General features: G+C 37.7%; 1 protein-coding gene across 1 annotated transcript in view; it reads right to left on the bottom strand.

The window, feature by feature from the left end:
- Nucleotides 1–19,807, bottom strand: part of Cpb2 (carboxypeptidase B2) — a 52,736-nt gene extending 32,929 nt beyond the window's left edge. The window contains exons 1-3 of the mRNA XM_026381047.2: nt 19,725–19,807; nt 4,099–4,174; nt 2,043–2,167 (exon numbers count right to left, since the gene is read on the bottom strand). Of these exons, the coding sequence (XP_026236832.1) occupies nt 2,043–2,167; nt 4,099–4,174; nt 19,725–19,798 (275 nt within the window). The 5' untranslated portion in view covers nt 19,799–19,807. The remainder of the gene's footprint in view (nt 1–2,042; nt 2,168–4,098; nt 4,175–19,724) is intronic.
- Nucleotides 19,808–20,129: the final 322 nt, after the last annotated feature.

Genomic DNA, 20,129 nt, shown 5'->3' with positions numbered 1-20,129 from the left:
AATTTCTTTCTTCCTTCTTTCTTTCTTTCTTTCTTTCTTTCTTTCTTTCTTTCTTTCTTTCTTTCTTTCTTTCTTTCTTTCTTTCTTTCTTTCTCTCTCTCTCTCTCTCTCTCTCTCTCTCTCTTTTTCTTCCTTTTTTTGACTGGGGGTTGAAGGGGGGGGATTAACCATTGAGCCACGTCCCCAGCCCCCCTTTTTGTGTTTTTCTACTTCACAGACCTTTAAAATATTTTATTTAGAGGCAGAGTCTCTGGCTGAGTTGCTTAGGGCCTCGCTAAATTGCTGAAGCTGGCTTTGAACTAGAGATCCTCCTGCCTCAGCCTCCCTAGCCGCTGGGATTACAGGTGTGCACCACCGTGCTCTGCTCTACATTTCTTTTATTCCTTTGGGGATTGAACTCAGGGCATTCAACCACTGAGCTCCAACCCCAGCCCTATTTTGTATTTTATTTACAGACAGGGTCTCATTGAGTTGCTTAGCGCCTCGCTATTGTTGAGGCTGACTTTGAACTCGAGATGCTCCTGCCTCAGCCTCCGGAGCTGCTAGGATTATTGGCGGGCGCCACCGCCCAGATCTACATTTCTTGATTGCAATTTGTCAGTGTCTTTTATGTGAATATACAATTGTAATATCCCCTACTGTTTTCAGTTAAGGATCAAGGAGAAGCAGAATACCTTTCCTTCTTGTTTTTCATTAACATGTGCCAGATGTTTTGTTGCCAAAGTTGACCCAAATGTCTTGAGAAATAGAAGTATAGGAAAAGAAAAGATGGAAAAGGATCTTGCTTCATCTATCACCTAGGCAAACACATGAACTGAATTAAAGCATTCTATCACCTGGGATGGACGGTTTGAAATTAGCTATCACGTTAATAAAGGCTTCTCTACTTTTATTTTTTTATTTAAAGATTTATATTTTTTTTTGGTTAGACACAATACCTTTATTTTGTTTATTTATTTTTATATGGTGCTGAGGATCGAACCCAGGGCCTCGAGCATGCTAGGCAAGCGCTCTACCACTGAGCCACAACCCCAGCCCTCTACTTTTATTTAAGTCAATAGACAAAAGCTAACCTTTTGACACCAAAAAGGTTTCAGTTTGACTTCTAGCTCTGCCATTTTTCAGCTGGCTGACTTTGAGAAATTTCTTTATTCATAAGATTTTTGAAAATCTGCCTATTGGAGAAAATATTTCCCTAACAGAGTAAAATAATTCTTATTTAAGAATTAAATGTTTTGCAAGTTCCTAGAAGGTAGTAAACACCTGTGATATAGTAGTAATAATTATTACAGCATATTATCCAGAGCCTGATACCCAGAAGACACCATGGTCTCAAGGAAGTCACGGGGACAATGGGAGGCTACTGGCAGGTGGGCAGAGGATATAAAGAGGAGAGGTTGGACAGGAGAAGCAAAGGAACAGGGAACAGACTCTGAACAGAAATAACACCTGATATACTTTAAATTTTTTTAAATCAATTAATCTACATGGTAGATGCTTTTTAAAAAAAAATCTAATTTACAAAATTAGCCAAGGCACATGTAATTCCTACATGGTCACAGAGGAGGATAAGCGGCATTGCCAGACTCCAACCCAGGTTTTCCTCGGAGTCAGAGGATCGGGTACACTTTCGAGTTCCGGGCCAGATATTCAGAAAGGTTCGCTGACATTGTTAAGGAAGAATTAGTGAAAGCTAAATCCTCCTCAGCAGCAGCTCTTTTAAGAGATTCACAAAACCTAGGATCACTATGGTAAATGACCATTTTATGCCCCAGGTCTGGGCACAGAGCAATCCCAGAGAGAGAAATGGTAAGAGGCTCTACAGATCATTGAGTCTAACCTTCATTTCAAATAAAGGACCAGGCTTATGAGAGGGTGTCACAAAGCCAGGCCTTGGGCTTTACCATCAGCCCATTTCAGAGCTTTCCATGCTGCCATGTTGAATGTATTTTATTTTTCCAAGAAGCAGATATTCCACCTCCTAGTCAAATGCATAATTCGTGCTTGTAATTGCTATTTAATACGTACCAAATGGTGCCTACCTGAATGGAATTCTGCTGGCATTTAAATGGACTTTCACATTGCTTACATCAGATGCATTAACAAAAAAATGGACTTCTTTATTCTTTGCAATAAATTCAGCAGTTACTGGCTGCCAGAGAACAATCTGAAGTTTTGGGGAGAGGAGAAAGAATAATAAAGTCAAAGAGTTGTTCACATCATCCTCATCTGTAGCCAGAGTCGTAAAGATGGTGTCTATAAAAGGGACATGAAAAGGACAACGTCTATACACATGATAATATGCATGCCCATTTTGCAGGGAGTTGCTTTTATTCTTCTCATTAACTCTAGTTGCTAAGGAGAGCCTTAAACCTACCAGATACTCAATAAATATTCAGTGAGACAATGAATGGAAAAATGGACATATTTATAACTCAAATATCTGATGTGTATGTCAGATGTTTAAAGGAAAAATGAAAATTTTGTCTTGAAACAAAGTTGACTAAATGTTAATCTAATCTAATAAAAATTCCATGTACTTAATATTATTACCATGTCAGCGTTCCTTTAATCTAATTAAGGTCTTTGAACATTTAATCTCAATAATATTTACTCTCAATCATTTTTTTCTTTTTCTTTTTCTCCTGGTACTGGGGATTTAACCCAGGAGCACTTAACCACTGAACCACACCCCAGCCCTTTTTTATTTTTTCTTTTGAGACAGGGTCTCACTAAATTGCTTAGAGCCTTGCTAACTTGCTGAGGCTGGTTTTGAACCTGAGATCCCCCTATCTCAGCCTCCCGAGTCTCTAGGATTACAGGCATGTACTACCATGCCCAGCTATTTACTTTTTAAAATGGTATATTTTTTTCAAAGCACTTTCAAACTCATTTCCTTTGATCATTATAATACTACTTTGATATAAACTAGGCATCATCTGTTATTGTTTTTTGTTGTTCAGACAGCATTAAGGCTTGTAGCTAATTTCTCTAAAACCATCCACCAAATAGTAGAACAAGAAATAAAGTTCTAAAGTCTCTGATGAGTGCTGGGGATGTGGCTCAAGCGGTAGCGCGCTCGCCTGGCATGCGTGTGGCCCGGGTTCGATCCTCAGCACCACATACAAACGAACATGTTGTGTCCGCCGAGAACTAAGAAAAAATAAATAAATATTAAAATTCTCTCTCTCTCTGTCTCCCTCTCTCTTAAAAAAAAATAAAAAAAAAATAAAGTCTCTGATGATTTCTTTAGTAGTAGTTCTTCTTTATCCTGGTGTGGTGGCTGTGAATATGTGCCATTTAGCTCTTTTGCTGGTAACTGGTGTTTCCCGTGGCCAACCCTGGTGATTCCCATAGTCTGAGGCCACACTGCCCAGTGCTGCAGTGACTGCACTGTGGGTATGTTCACCCAGGTCCATTCCTCCCAGATACAGGGCTCTTACAATAGGCAATTTGGCTAAAGGACTCACCCCTGTCCCCACACCCAGTTCTCCTTGGAACTCCTCTGCAGCCTAGATCCTCCATGCAAGATCATCCTGCCTGCAGAAGCTTCAGAAGGCATCAGGTCTGCAGGTGTCCCTGCCATCCCAGCTCCCTCCCCTTTATCTTTAGCAAACATTCCTTTTATGGCTCATACTTTGAATCTAGTCTGACCTCTATTTCTCAGAGAATACCAACAACTATGGAGCCACCAGTTTTTTACTATGTTGTTTTCTGACTCCTGTCAATTTTCAAAACCTTAGACATTCTGGGAGATGTGTTCCATGTATTTTAATAAATTGTTCCCTGTCTCTTTCATGCTTATTCCTTGGTTAAGAACCACCAATTTATAAGCAAAATTCTATTGAATATCTTTTACTGTAGTGGCTTTGTAAGGATACACTTTCAACCACAGAGTACTAACATGAAATTGGCTGAAAAGTCAAGAGCACAAATGAAGGTTCAATTTTGGAACCAACAAAGTCGTGTATTCAAGAGAAGGGTGAAGCTTATGAGAAAGGAGTGCAAAAAAGTGAGACAGAATGTAGGAGGGAATGATGTGGCATACAATGGCATACAAAATGCTACCAATATAGGCACAAATAAGGGAGAAGTTACCTCATAGGTTGTAGTAAGATTCTGAAGAACTTGAACTTGTCTAGAGGTTCTAGGAAGAGCAGATAAAACCTGGCCACTGGGGGGAAAAAGCAAAACAGGATTTTGATGCTAAATAAAAGTGTGGAAATGAAATATCCATCTTTTAAAAATGATACCAGAGGAGCTTCTAGGTAACTGTAAAAAGAAAACAAAATTTAAAAATGTTAGAAAGATAGAGGACTTATAAAAAGAGAATATCTTCTCATTCTTTCTATTCCTAAGCAATTGCAAAATCAACAGCTCTCTTGAGTGGGGTTCAGTTTGCAGAGTACTAACTTCTCTCTGTATGGAAAAGAAAAAAAATAACAAAATAATTTTTATTTTGCATGGAAGTGGAGAAAGATGAACTCATATGCTATCAGTAGGAATGTGGATTAGTAAAGCCATTATGGAAAATAATATGGTGGCACCTCAAAAAAAATTAAAAATAGAACTACCAGAAGATCCAGCAATCCTTTTATTGGGCATAGACACAATGGAGATGAAATCGGTATGTGGAAGAGATACCTGCACTCCAAGGTTTATTGTGGCACTGTTCACAATAGTCATGGAATCCATCTAAGTGTCCATCAATGCATGAATGGATAAAGAAAATGTGGTACATAGACACAGTGGAATATTCAGTCCTACAAGGAATGAAATCCTGTCATTGGTGGCAACGTGGAAGAACCTGAGGACATTACAATAAATGAAATCAGCCAGGCATAGAAAGGTAAGAATTGCATGATCTTTCCCATCTGTGGAATCTAAAGAAGCTGATCTCAGATGAGAGTAGAAGAGGGGTTACCAGCAGGTGGGAAGAGGAAGGGATGGGAAAATACTACTCAACAGGTACAATGACAGACAGAAATAGGGAATAAATTCCAGTGTTCTGTTGCAGTAGGGTGACTATGTTGGGTTGAGTGTTTTTAAAATAGCAGAAAGAGAAGATTTTAATGTTCTCATCACAAAGAAATGATAAATGTATGAAAAGATGAATACCTTAAATAACCTGATTATTATTTGATATACATGTTATCAAAGCATCTCACTGTACCTCATTAATATGTATAATTATTAAGTCAATAACAAATAGATTATTTGATACAGAAGAGAAAATGTATGCTGACAGTAGCTTATTGTATTAGAGAATAAATGTTTATGAACCCATCACCTGCTTAAGAAATCCAACTTTATTGGCACCCTTGAATCTCACCGTGTGCTCCTTCCTCCTCAACCCCCCTCCGATGTAAAGGTGTCTACCTTCCTAAATTTTCAGTTTTACTTTTTCCTTTGCTTTTATTCACAGTATAGACTCTTCTGCTTTCCTTCTTTCCTTTTATCTTTCTTTCTTTTTGGTACCAGGAATTGAACTCAGGGTACTTTCCGGCCCTTGTTATATTTTGAGACAGGATCTCACTAACTTACTTAGGCCCTCACTAAGTTGCTGAGGCTGGCTTTGAAGTCTTATTCCTCCTGCCTCTGCCTCTGAAGTGGGTGGGGTTGCAGGCATGCACCACTGTGTCTGGCAACAGAGTGTAGATGCTTTAACACACATATGGATTCTTGTGTGTGTAGATTCTTAGACAGTAAACTTATATTTACTTGATTTAACTTTATGAAAATGATATACTTTATGAATTCTACTGAATCTTGTTTTCACTAACAGTGTATTTTCAAGATTATCCTCTGGGGGCTGGGGTTGTGGCTTAGCGGTAGAGCACTGGCCTAGCACATGTGAGGCCCTGGGTTCGATCCTCAGCACCACCTTAAAATAAATGAGTAAAATAAAGGTATTGTGTCCAACTACAGCTAAAAGTAATATTTTAAAAATATTATCCTCTTATGGAGTATCTAGCCATATGTGGTCCACAGACTACAAGAATTTCCCTACAAGTGGAATTGCTATTTCATGAGGCACACACAATGCTAATTTCACAGTGTCCAATGAGTCCTTCAACTATCTGTATCAATGGACATCTTCAGTGGTGGTGGAAAAGATTTCCTGTTGCTTCTTCTTGCTAACACCTCATGCTGTCAAATTAAAATTTCCAATTAAATAGTTGGGGGATGAAATCTTCCCATGACTTTTTTTTTTTTTTTTTTGTATCAGGGATTGAACAGGAGGCACTTAACCATTGAACCACATTCCCAGCCCATTTTATTTTTAATTTTGAGACAGGGTCTCGCTAAGTTGCTTAAGGCTTCACTAAGTTGCTGAGGCTGGCTTTGATCTTGTGATCCTCCTGCCTCAGTTTCCTGAGCCACTGGGATTAGAGCTGTGGCCATCATGCCCAGATTCTTGTGATGTTTAATTTTATTTTTCTGACTTTCTAATGAAGCAGAGTTATCTCTTCAATTACTAGCTCATGTGTTATGCTTCTGCAGGTTATCTGCTTATTTCTTTCTATTAATTTGCTTGTATTCTTGTAATTATTAACTAGTATAACTTCTTTCTATACATTAGATAATATTTCCTTGTCAGTTGCACATATTGCAAATATCTTCTACCAATTTGTAATCTTTCTTTTTCTTTTTCTTTTTTCCTCCAGTGCTGGGAATTGAACCCAGGACCTCAAGCACTAGGCAAGTGCTCTACAACTGAGCAACATCCCAGCCTTTCTTTCTTTCTTATGTCTATTTATCTATCATGGACTTTTTTTTTTTTTTTTTTTGAGAGAGAGAGAGAGAGAGAGAGAGAGAGAGAGAGACTTTTAATATTTATTTTTTAGTTTTCGGCGGACACAACATCTTTGTTTGTATGTGGTGCTGAGGATCGAACCCGGGCGGTGTTGAGACCTCCTTCCTGAGCTTCAGCCAGCAGGGATGAGGGTGGGAGTTAAGAGCAGAGTGTCTTCATACACTGTGCTTCCTCTCATCCTGGGGCTGGAGCAAAGAGCCCCAGGGGTGTGGAGTTGTGCAATGGAAGGAGCCCAGAAGACCAAGTTGGAGAAGAGTACTAGAGAGAGCCTGTGATCTTCATTGATTGGTGGTGTCAGTGGGAAATTATTCTAGTATGAACATTTATGTGCCCATTAAATTCAAATGTAGAAACTAACCCTGAAGGTGTCAGTATTAGGAGATGAGGAGAGCATGAGGCACGGCCCTTATGAATGGGATTAGTACCCACGTAAAAGAAACCTCAGAGAGACCCCATTCCCCTCCAGCATGTGAGGGCACTGGGCCTTAGAAACAGCAGAAACTTTATTCTCAGAGTTCTAGAGGCTAGGAAGTCCAAGGTTAGGCACTAGCAGATTAGATTTGTCACCTGGAGAGGGACAGTTTCTTGAGATGGCACCTTCTCACTATGTCTTCATATGTGAAGGAGGAGGAGGGTCCCTCTGCCCTGATTCTTTTAAAGAGCCTCTTGGTTTGATCTTTTGCTTTCCCATGTAAATTTTAAAAATCAGCCTATAATGTTCCATGAGAAAACATTAGATTTTCGTTATAATTAAACTGAATTTATAGATTAACAATTTGAAAAGAACTGATATACTCATGATTGTGTCTTCTCATCAGTACACAAAAAAAAGTTTGCCTACTTGTTTAGGCCTTTTTTAATGACCTTCAAAAAATTTTCATAGTTTCTAATTTTAAAATGTTGCATATTTAAAAATTATATGCTTTAACAGCGGATGCCTTTTCTTTTGTAAACAGCTACTTAATATTCCATCTCTTGGTTCTTTATCATCAAAATATAGAAATTAGGTTGATTTTTTTTGATATCGATTTTCTATTCACTTCTCTTGGTAATCTCAATTTTTTTTCTACTTTTTTTTATGTATGACAGCAGAATGCATTACAATTCTTATTACACATATAGAGCACAATTTTTCATATCTCTGGTTGTATATAAAGTATATTCACACCAATTTGTGTCTTCATACATGTACTTTGGATAATGATGTCCATCACATTCCATCATCATTTCTAACCCCATGCCCCCTCTCTTACCCTCCCACCCCTCTGCCCTATCTAGAGTTTGTCTATTCCTCCCATGCTCCCTCTCCCTACCCCACTATGAATCAGTCTCCTTATATAGGAGAAAACTTTTGGCATTTGTTTTTTTGGGATTGGCTAACTTCACCTAGCATTATCTTCTCCAACACCATCTATTTACCTGAAAATGCCATGATTTTATTCTCTTTTATTGCTGAGTAATATTCCATTGTGTATATATGCCACTTTTTTTTTTATTCATTCATCTACTGAAGAGCATTTAGGTGGACTCCACAGTTTAGCTATTGTGAATTGTACTGCTATAAACATCGATGTGGTTGTGTCTCTGTAGTATGCTGATTTTAAGTCCTTTGGGTAGAGACCGAGGAGAGGATAGCTGGGTCAAATAGTGGTTCCATTCCAAGTTTTCCAGGGACTCGCCATACTGCTTTCCATATTGGCTGCACCAATTTGCATTCCCACCAGCAGTGTATGAGTGTACATTGTTTCCCACATCCTCGCCAACACTTATTATTGTCTTCATAATAGCTGCCATTCTCACTGGAGTGAGATGAAATCTTAGAGTAGTTTTGATTTGCATTTATCTAAATTGCTAGAGACAATGAACAGTTTTTTCATATTCAATAATTTTAATGTAGATATTTTGAGGAGTTTTCGCAAGCAATCATTACATGTACACATACTAAGTTTTCCTTCTTCTTGTTTCACTGCTTATACAGTCTCTATTTTGCTCCCTTCTCTTATCCTGATGGCTTTGATGCCAGTATAATGCCAAACAAAAGTGGAGAAATAAATACATGAATCATAATATTTAATAAAAACTGACTAACGTTTCACCATTAGAGTGCTTGTAGATTTTTGGTAGATCCCTTCTGTCTGCCTGAAGAGACTACTACTCTAATGAATTTTTATCTTGGATGGGTCTGAACTTTACATGTTTTTAAAAATGATATGAGCATTTGAGTCAGTGTCAGTTTTAAACCCTGACACTTGGTTTAATTTGTTTTCTCACTTTTGCTTTTCCCTATTTCTTTCTGTCTTACAACTCTTGCTAGGGCTGTGAGGGATTCTTGGTGATTCTTACTGTGACTCAACATGCATTTACTTTATTTTTGCATACTATTTATTCAGAAAGGGAAGAATTTCTTAACAAGTTTCCTCATATCTGAAGCACCCTATCAAAATTTGAAGGTGAAAAATATTTAGGTGCTGAGCACAGTGGCACATACCTGTAATCCCAGCAGCCCAGGAAGCTGAGGCAGGAGTTCAAAGCCAGCCTCAGCAAAAGCAAGGTGCTAAGCAACTCAGTGAGACCCTGCTAAATAAAATACAAAACAAGACTGGGGATATGGCTCAGTGGTCAAGTGCCTCTAAATTCAATCCCTGATTACCATTCCCCCTCAAAAAGAAAACTATTTAGATAAAGAAAGGCATCAGTCAGGAGAGGGATTGCAGGTCTGTGTGAAAGGCATTCGAGTCAATGGCCAGGTTTCCAGGATACCTTGGAGTAACCTCACAAAAACCATGCTATTTAATTTAAAATTAAGCTGTCAGGTGCCATGATGCATATCCATAACCTCAGCTACTCCAGAGGCTGAAGCAAGAGGATCACCTTAGCAAATTAGTGAAACCCTTTTTCAAAATAAAAAATAAAAACAGAGTAGAAGTTTACAAAATCATAATACAAAAATCAATAGCTTTCCTATATACCAATAATGAATCTGCTGAGAAAGAAATCAGAAAAATAATTCCATTCATAATAGCCTCAAAAAAAACAAAACAAAACAAAGCTAGGAATAAATCTTAACCAAGGAAGTGAAAGACCTCTATAATGAAAGCTATAGAATACTGAAGAAATCAAAGAAGACCTCAGAAGATGGAAATATCTCTCATGTTCATACACAGGCAGAATTAATGTTTAAATAGCCATACTATCAAAAGCAATACACAGACGCAATACAACCCCCATCAAAATACCAATGATATTCTTCAGAGAATTAGAAAAAATAGTCCTAAAATTCACTTGAAAGAATCAAAGACCCAGAATAACCAAAGCAATTTTAAGCCCAAAAAAGCAATGCTGAAAGCATCACAATACCTGACTTCAAATTATCCTACAGAGCTAAAGTACCCAAAACTTCATGGTACTGGGATAAAAACAGAAGCAAGACCAATAGTACAGAATAGAAGACACAGAAACAAACCCACACATCTACAGATATCTGATTTTTGACAAAGGTGCCAAAAACATACATTGAACAAAGACAATCATGTTAATAAATGGAGCTGAGAAAACTGGTTATCCATATGTAGAGAATGAAACTAGACCCAATTAGGAAATGAAAATCAGAACTACAGTGAGACTTAATATCACACCAGTCAGAATGACAGTCAGAGAGAATACAAATAATAATAAATACTGGAGAGGATATGGAGAAAAAGGAACACTTTTACACTATTGGTGGGATTATAAATCAGTACAACCATTATGGAAATCAGTATGGAGTTTTCTCAAAAGACTAGGCATGGAACCACCAAGTAAACCAATTATACCACTCCTTGATATTTATCCTGAAGAATTAAAGTCATTATATTACAGTCATACATACATATCCATTTTTTTAAATAGCACAATTCACAATAACCAAACTACTAAACCAGCTTAGGTGTCCATCAATGGATGAATTGATAAAGAAAATGTGATATATATATATATATATATATATATATATATATATATATACACACACACACACACACACAATGGAGTTTGTTTCATCTATAAAAAAAGAAATTATGGCTTTTGCAGGAAAATATATAGAAACTAGAACCACCATGTTAAACAATAAGTCAAACTCAGAAGGTCAAGGGTCATATGTTTTCTCTCATATGCAGAAGCTAGAGAGGAAAAAGGAAAAGAAAAGTTGGGACAGATCTCAGGAAAATCAAAGGGAGATCAGTAGAGGAAAGGGAGGTGGGGAGAGGGGGTAAAAGTGCTTAGGAGTGATATAGGCCAAATTATATTGTCATATTGTGTGCTTGTACAAATACATAACAACAAATCCCAACACTATGTACAACTATAATGCACCAATTTAAAAATGTGGGGAAAAAATTAAAATGGGCTGAGGATGTAGCTCAGTGGTAGAACACTCCTGAGTTCAATTCATAGGACTGCAAAATAAAAAAATTAAAAATTAAAATTAATTAAATTAGTTATTTAAAATTATGCTATATTGGTGATATTTGCCAGAGGGGAGACCAGTTTTTTTTTAACTGAACAGGATTTTTCTTTTATTTTTGTATAAACATTGTCCTTGAGGTATAGGGATACATAGTTTTCAAATCAGAAGGAAAACATTTCCCTCTTGTTTTATTTAAAACTAATTTTAGGCTTTGTTTCTAATTAAGGTGGGAAAAAATAAGGACCAGTATACCCTCCTGCCCGAAAGAACTAAAAATCTGGACAAAACAATGAAATGATGATCAAGACACTGATTGGCAGCAACATGGTGACATGGTACCCTGGATTGGAGCCTGGAACGGAAAAGGGGCTGTTTTAGTCAGTCTTTTTGCTGCTGTGACTAAAATAGCTGACAGGAACAATTTTAAGGAGGAAAAGTTAATTTGGAAGCTCATGGTTTCAGAGGGCTCAGTCCACATACAGCCAGCTTCATTCCTCAGGGGCTGAGATAAGGCAAAACATCAGGGTGGAAGAATAGGACGGAGGGAAACAGAGCACATTATGGTCAGAATGGAGAGAGAGAGAGAGAGAGAGAGAGAGAGAGAGAGAGTGTTAATTCATCAGATGCAAAATATATACCTCATGCCCCCAATGACCCACCTCCTCCAGCCACACCCCACCTGCCTTTAGTTACCACTCAGTTAATTCCACCAGGGGATTAATCCACAGATTGGGTTAAGGCTCTCATAAACCCATCATTTCACCTCTGAATGTTCTTGCATTGTCTCACATATGAGCTTTTGGGAGACACCTCACATCCAAACCATAACATGTGGAAAAAAATTATGAAATCCAAATAAGATCTGGAGTTAATAGTAATGGATAGTTTTGACAAGTATATCATGATAAGATAAGGTGTCAACATTAGGGGAAACTGGGTGAGGGAGGTACCCTCTACTATCTTTGCCAATTTTCTGAAACTCTGAAAATATTTCAAATAATAACTTTTATATAAAAAAGAGAAATACCAAGAGCTACAAAAGTACAGAAAGGGTTATGATAATTACTGTTTGTCATTATTCACAAAAAAGATGAGGGGTGAGTCAGAATATGTGAGACAGCATACGGTCTCACAGTGGCAGGAGACCAGGGGCACTGCGGGGGAGGTAGCAACCTGTTAACTGCTGCCAACACGCAGGTGAGGAGCAAAGAGAAGAATGGTAGCTAAACAGAGTGAATTTGAGAAGTTGTTTTAGTCCTCCCCCTAAGAAAGTTGTGGATGCATACTGAGAAATTTGGACCTCATCTTGTAGGTAATTAGGAATTAGGAAAGTAACATGATTGACAGCAGGCAAGAAGATAGGTTTATTTTGGGAAACTTGATTAAAGGATTCTAAATACTAGAAACAGAAAATAGCCCTAGAGAGACTTGATTCAGAGGGAAAATGGCTCACAGAAACCCTAGACTGGGAAATTTTATGTCAATCCCCAATACAAACATAGCATAAACTCTTCAGTCACTAACAACTAAAGACAAGAGTTTAAGGGTATGTATGGTAGTATTAATATGGTAACAATAACTGGAAACTTATGGAAATGCTTATCAACAACAGAATTGATGACTGTTCATGGTATGTCCACATTGTAGGGTGTTTTGCAATTAGAAAAAATAAGTTTGATTTATAAAAATTAACTTGGGATTTTCATGCTCTATTAAGGGAGAGAAGTAAGACGTGGCAGACTATGAGAAAAAGAAAAAACTATTGTGTTGAAAGCAGAAGAAAGTCATGAGTATATAAAGGGACATGGTGACATTGATTGGAGGGTGGGAAATAGCAATGGAAGGTAAGAGGCAGAGAGAGCAAAAAAGATTGATTTTAAAAGAAAGGTCTTCCTAGGGCAAAGGGGTATGTGTTATTCAGCTAATGTCATCTTATACACAGGGACATATAAATGCAGAGAGATGTAAGAAAGGTGAATAATATGAAGGTGACCACTAAAATATTAAAAGATTTTCTCTTTGGGGGGTGAAATTTCAATTGTTTTCTCCCTGATTTTATGCTTTTCCATTTTTACTTTTTTTATAACCCAAAAAGAACTCATTTTTTTCACTTAATGAGGAAATGAGTATTAAAAAACCACTTTGTGAAAGAGACACTATTGAGCTTTGACTCATTAGCACACTCCTTGTTATCTTAATAAATAGAATTCTTTTGAGTCCATAGCAGAGCATGGTCACCCAGGAGGTTTTCTGGCCTTATATAGCATTTTTATGCAAAAATGTCACATTTTATGAGTCTTTTGATTCCATTTCTCACTGTTGCCACTTTAGTTGTGGCTTTACCAGTTCACTTCGTGCATACCACTGTTTTCTCCAAGCTTCTAAAAACCATCCTAGCAGAATGTTAGTACTATCTCTGAAGGATCTAATTAGAATGTCAGGGGTATTAGTCCCTTTTAACATGCCTAACACTTCCATACCCAGGTTGCTGCATGACTTTGCCCCAGTTATTCATCTATTGCCCAGTTTCAAACCCAAGTCAGTTCTTAGGCCCAAAAATTCTTTCTGAAGGAAGAGTCAGATCCCCACAAGGAAAGACCCTACAATAATACAGAAAGCATCACACAAGATCAAGACTCCTGCAGACCTATCCCAAATAGACCTTTGGCAACTTATTCAGTGCTACATACTACAGAAAGGGGGGAAACTAAGATACTTTGAGACCTGTTTGATGTAGAGTCAAATATAATGATGAAATCTGGGGCCCTGGAGTTCTAGACTAGGTCCAATTCATAGTAGGTGCACTAGGTCCACAAATCCCCCCATGATCATTACCCTGTTCCCCAAATGTATAACTGAAATGGAAGTACATAGTAGTTGGCAGAACCCCCACATTTATCCCTTACTATTAAGGTAAAAGCTATAACGATGGAGTGGGGGGAGGAAATCTCTGAAACTTTAAAAAATAAGTTAGGAAATGTTGAAGAGTATAATTATAGAAAAGGTTAAAACTTTACCATCAAATATTTTGATACATTTAAGAAGCTTATATTGTGGTGAACTGAACTTTTCCTACTTGATTTTGATCAAAGTGCCATTAGGTAATACAATGAAGGTCAGTCAGATCATCCTATGCAGAGTTTATAATGTTTGAAAGTTCATTTCATAACTCTGTGCCCCCTTACTTATCAGAGAGAGGCTATAAAAAACAGAGAAGAGAAGCAAGATTTGTGAAGCAAGTTGGTGTTTCTTTGGAGCAAGTTGTTCTTTGGCACCACCACCTTCCCAGAGGGGATGGAGTTTTGGTGCTACTAGTCCCTTCACCTCCACCTAGCAGGGAGGACTTTGGCAAGAAAGTTCCATGTTTCCTCCAGTTTAGGCATGCAAGGATTGGCACCTTGGTTTCTCCCGAGAGAGCTAAACCTGCATATGTCATCTTATACACAGGAACATATAAAAGCAGAGAGATGCAAGATGCTGGCGGGATTAAAATTTGGGCAGTTATGACCCAGATGCTGTCCAATAGGGCCATCTACAAGGGGAAGAGAATCTCAGCAGAGGATCCAGAGGACCAAGCAAAATTCTCAGGAGTGAAAGATGTAGTCCTAAGAGACTACCCAGAAAAAGATGGATCAGTCCTGATCCAGAGAATTCCTGAACAAGGGTAGGAGGGATCTCCAAAAGAGTCAGGGGTGTGTAAGAAATGAAGGGTTATTTTCCTATAAAATTAAATTATGCTAAATTTGACCTGAGGAATGCCTCTGACCTCCCTAACAAAGAAGTACAACCTAATTTAGAAGGAAAACATACTAAAAGGCTCATTTAGGTATGTTTTGTTTGTTTGTTTTATTTACTTATTTTTAAAAAATATTTTTTAGTTGTAGATGTACCTTTATTTATTTGTCTTTATGTGGTGCTGAGGATTGCACTCAGGGCCTCACACATGCTAGGTGAGAGCTCTACCACTGAGCCACAACCCCAGCCCTGTTTTATTTTATTTTTTTTAAACATCTGGCTGTGTCTGAGCCAATCAAAGCAGTTGAGTTTCAGCTATCTGATCCAAACATGTCCAAATAAGGCAAACACCAAAAATAAACATTCAAGCTGTTTCTGTACTTCTCTTCCGTTTTCCGCACATAAATGAATGTAGCTCCCTGCATCTTTTCTGATTCTGAGGGTTGCCCAATTTCCAAATCATTCTTTGCTTAATTAAACACTGTTAAATTTAATTTAGTTAAAAGTTTTCTTTTAACAATAGAGATTGAGATATCTGAATAATATCTAATAGGACTTGATACTCTAATTTTGAAATTGAGGCTGTTTTCTTTTATTTATTTATTTCTTTTTAGATACTGGGGATTGTTTTAAATATATATTTATTTAGGGACAGGGTCTTGCTGAATTGCTTAGGGCCTCACTACATTGCTAAGGCTGGCTTTGAACTCTCAATCCTCCTTTCTCAGCCTCCCAAACTGCTGGGATTACAGGTGTGTGTCACTGCTCCTGTTGACATTTTAACATGACCCAAAGACTGTTAGTTACTAAGAAGTGAACTGAGAAGCCATGAAATTTTCCATGCAAGTGCAGGGAGGTAGGGTGTAGTGACACAGTCCTGTACTCCCCAGTAACGCCAGCTACTAGGGAAGCTGAGGCAGAAGGATTGCAAATTTGGAGCCAGCCTGGGCAACCTAGGAAGACCCTGTCTCAAAATAAAATAGAGGGCTAGAGATGTAGCTCAGTGGTAAAGTGTTTACCCAGCACGTGCAAAGTCCTGGGTTCAATCCTCAGTATGGGTTGGGGATGGTAGCACCAGCAAAGAAGGATAATCCCACTACATAAAATGTTAGTGAAGCAGTGAGAGGTGAAAAGTAAAGATGGATTTTTATTTCATCCCTGAAATATTACAGTTATAGTGTTTACACAATAACCATTTGAGGAAAAAAAATTCTTGTACCAAAAACAAGAATAAAAAGTGCAAGTGCAATGGAATAACAGGTCACTTAAAAAAATTTAAAAAAGCAAAGTGATGCTTAAAGAGAATGAATAAATTGTCCAAAGCTGCATAGCAGAACTGAGGTTCCACTCTTCAGATCCTGAGTTTTTAATATCTATGCCACACATTCTGCCTTTTCCCCTTTAAGAATGGGATTATGTTCATCAAGGTCTGTTCCCTACTATGGTTCACAGGGGAAGGATCACACCTGTCATAATTCTGAAGGATTATGTTGAATTTGAGAAGCTGGTGAGATGCTTCTGAACAATGCAACCTAGCCCAAGGCTGCAATTTTGCTATAAGCATTACCATGTTTTAGGTGCACTGGTCTTCTGTTCTTTGAGATGAAAATAATATATCAGTAGGAGCTAAATGAAACAGAATAAACTGGTCTCCAGGTAGCCAGATAGTATATGAAGTCAACAGAAAGAACATTTCCTGTGGCCTATTAATAATTCAGAAACCCTCTATCCTCAATGCTCCTCCACTCTCCGGTTCCTTCCTACTTTTTCTCACTTTCTTTTTTTCCAAATAAATAGTCCCTGCTGACAAGCTGCACTTAGGTAATCACTGCACAATACAATTAATGACTTTGTTTACAAGATTCTAGATAGTATTTTATTTTTATTCTTTATAGTGTTTGGCCTTTAAAATCAAGTGAATATGGAGATATGTGAGGTTTTTTTTTTTTTGGCTGCTTTTGTCTTTGGCATATGGTATTTATGCCTTTAAATTTTTTTTTGTTGTCATTGTTCCAGGGCATTTCACTGATGAGATTTATCAAAATGCACCCACAAATCAGCCACTAAGAGATTACTTGGATATAAACTGTTATTAGGAAAATGATCACAACAAAAAGACAATAACAAAGACAGTTTAGGAAAAAGCCAGACCATTAGTTCTTTTTAGAAGGGTTTATATTCTTGCCCCCAGAAATAATTTATCAAAGGCTGTTACTCTGAATGAAATTAGATTTCCCTTTTAGCTTTAGTAATAGACCATTCCTGGAAAAAGCTCAGAAACAGTTGGTTTTAAAAAAAATTATTTTTACTCACAGAGAGATGAGTTTGCCATGTTATTTCTAGTGATGGGATTGGAACCAGGATTCAGTTATGCCTCTGCCAGCTCTCCCTGGCCCCCACCCTCACTCCACAGGGACCCCCAAAGTATGCACAAAGTATTGAATATTTTCAATGAGATATTATTTGGTCGATTATATTTCATTCTTCTCTTTAAGCATAACTGTCACTTTTCTGAGAACGTGCTGAAGCAAAGAATAGGAAAACCATGCATGAAGAGTTTTTTCACTCATTTTTTTTCATTATTTTCTCCTTCACTTCCATTATGCTTAGTCCCACTAAAACACTATGTACTTACTTATTTTGAAGACATGTGGTAAAACCTTTGGTGAGTCTTGCAATGTGTTATCTTACCCAGGAGTTTAGTTCATTATAGAATCAAGATGGCGGCCTGAAGTCAGAGGCAGGTGTGCACCTGTGATCCCAGCTGCTCAGGAGGCTGAGTTGGGAGGATCCATCCAGCCCAGGAGTTCAGGGTCAGCCTGGGCAACCAACTCAGACCTTATTTAAAAATATATATATCTATGGCGGCCTAGATGTGAGCATGTGTACCAAGATCCCATGGTCTGCTACACGCAGCTCCGAGGATAGTTATGTTGTGCTGGTTCTGAGGCCATATGTACACCTGCCAGTAGGAGAGGTCTTCCAGCCTCTGCCTCTCTTCCAGGCTATTTTCCCAATGGACTATCTTCTTAAATTCACTGTGACTAAAGCTGACTTCCCTTCAAACTGGCTCCTCACTTCTAGATTCCTTAGAAGTCATGCTATGCAGTATAGGATTGAAACAAGGCTGAAGTTTAGATTTCTAACCCAATCTAAGCTCTACACTTCTTGTTTGCTCTAATGATTTATTCTTTCTTCTGGAGCCCAATTTCCTCTCCCTATTAAATATCCATAAACATGATGAGTGTGTGCCTGGTGTGGTGGCGTACACCTGTGGTTCCAGCACTATAGACAGGCAGGAGGCTCTCTTGAGTCTAGGAGTTCAGGGTTGGTCTAGGCAACATAACAAGATCCTGTCTCAGAAAAAAGAAAAAAAAGAAAAAAAATCCTAGGGTGTAGGGTTGTAAGCAATTAAACAGGGAACACTGCTCAGTGTCCAGAACAAATAAAAACATAGGTGCTAAATAATCATAGTTTTCCTTCCTTTCTGCTCACTGTCAGGGATACTGTCACTGTCGACATTAACCAAGTTGGACATGATATAATCGATTTTCTTTCCTTCCTCTTTTTTTTTCCCCTTAATTAAAGTCAATCATCAACTTATAGGCTACTAAAGGTAGCAAAGACCTTAAAAATCACAGTCATCTGATATATTGGTAAAATACAGAGACAAGTCACCAATTATTCTAGCAATTCTGACTCCTATATCAGTTCAATAACAAACACTATTTCACAATTTACTTGATATTCAAACAATTACATTGAACAAAAATGAATCTATCAACTCTTAAGTAATAATAGATAGGCACAGCTTTGGGCCCATGATCTAGGCTCTATTCTCTGAACTATTGTTCTATGCTTATTTATTCAGAAAAGAGTGTTTGGTAGAATTTTCCCTGCTTTCTGATATGTTCTTTTGTTACACATTCCTTCTGTATTTGCTGTTCACAAAAATGAGGAGAGGAATCTGACTCAGAGAGATAATTAGAAAAGAAAAAAATCATAGAAGCAAAAAGAAGGAAAAAAGAAAGAAAAGAAAAAATAACACAATTCCAAAGGAAGCAATATTAATTTTAAAAAACATAAGAATTGACTAGTTGGTAAATTCCAACAATACATCTACCCTGGAACTATTCACTCCATGTATTTATAGGCTCTAGCATGAGTTCATTTGTGTTCTTCTAAGTAGTTTATAATAGAATATCTAAGGGAATCATTCTACTAGTCAAAAATAAGAATTAGATGTATTCATGTATGTGTTCTTTAAAACATAGCTCTTTTTCCTTTCGTATTTCATGCATGATTCAAATCTTTTAAAGACTTTACCCTCTTCTCCATCTTATGGACAAGAGAAAAACAAATGATCTATAGTTAAATCTCTACACAAAGACAGGCAATATATAAATCATGTGATCTCTTAGTTAGGATACAAACAAATGCCTTTATAAAAGATTCCATGTTATTATTATTCATAGCCACTGAATATTCTGTCATTCAGGATTCTCCTGTAATAAAAGTAGATCCAGAAAAGCAAAAAGACACTATCTCTAATGATAGCCCATTGTACTTACATCCACTTCTTTGTCAGGACAACTTGAAAATTGTTCAAGAGAGCTGGACTTCAAGCTTTCACAATTTGTTCCCCAAACCCCTACCCTGACTCCATTCAATGAGAGACAATAAAGCAAGGAAAACAGCCCCACACAGTGTAGGGATCTAGTGAGTTACCTTTGAAAGGCAAAGCCATGCTGCTTACAGAGGAGGACGACAGCTATGAGCAGGCCAAGGCAATGAGGCTTCATCCCTGCAGAGATTTGCTGTACAACAGAATTCTCTGGAAGAAGGGCTCTGAGAGCTGATTGCATAAGTCTTCTTTACATACTAGTTAAAATATAACAGCATGTTCCCTTTCAGTGTTTCATTCCTGTGGCTCAGTCAATTGAGCTTCCATTTCTATTCCCTGAAAGAGAAATGCACATTTATTTAATTGGGTGGCTGTTTGGTAAGTGAACCCTCAGAAAGAAAGTATGTTGAGACTAGTTCTTAGTTTATATTGTCTAGAGAATGTTTAATTCCTCAGGGGGTGTCTGAACAAGAATAAAAGGCTGGTAATAGACCAGGATCTTGTCTTGT

The sequence above is a fragment of the Urocitellus parryii genome, chromosome 2 (genome assembly GCF_045843805.1).
Source record: "Urocitellus parryii isolate mUroPar1 chromosome 2, mUroPar1.hap1, whole genome shotgun sequence".
NCBI classification, from domain to species: Eukaryota; Metazoa; Chordata; class Mammalia; order Rodentia; family Sciuridae; genus Urocitellus; species Urocitellus parryii.
The sequence above is the reverse complement of the archived record's forward strand: the minus strand, read 5'-3'. Positions and strand labels throughout refer to the sequence as shown.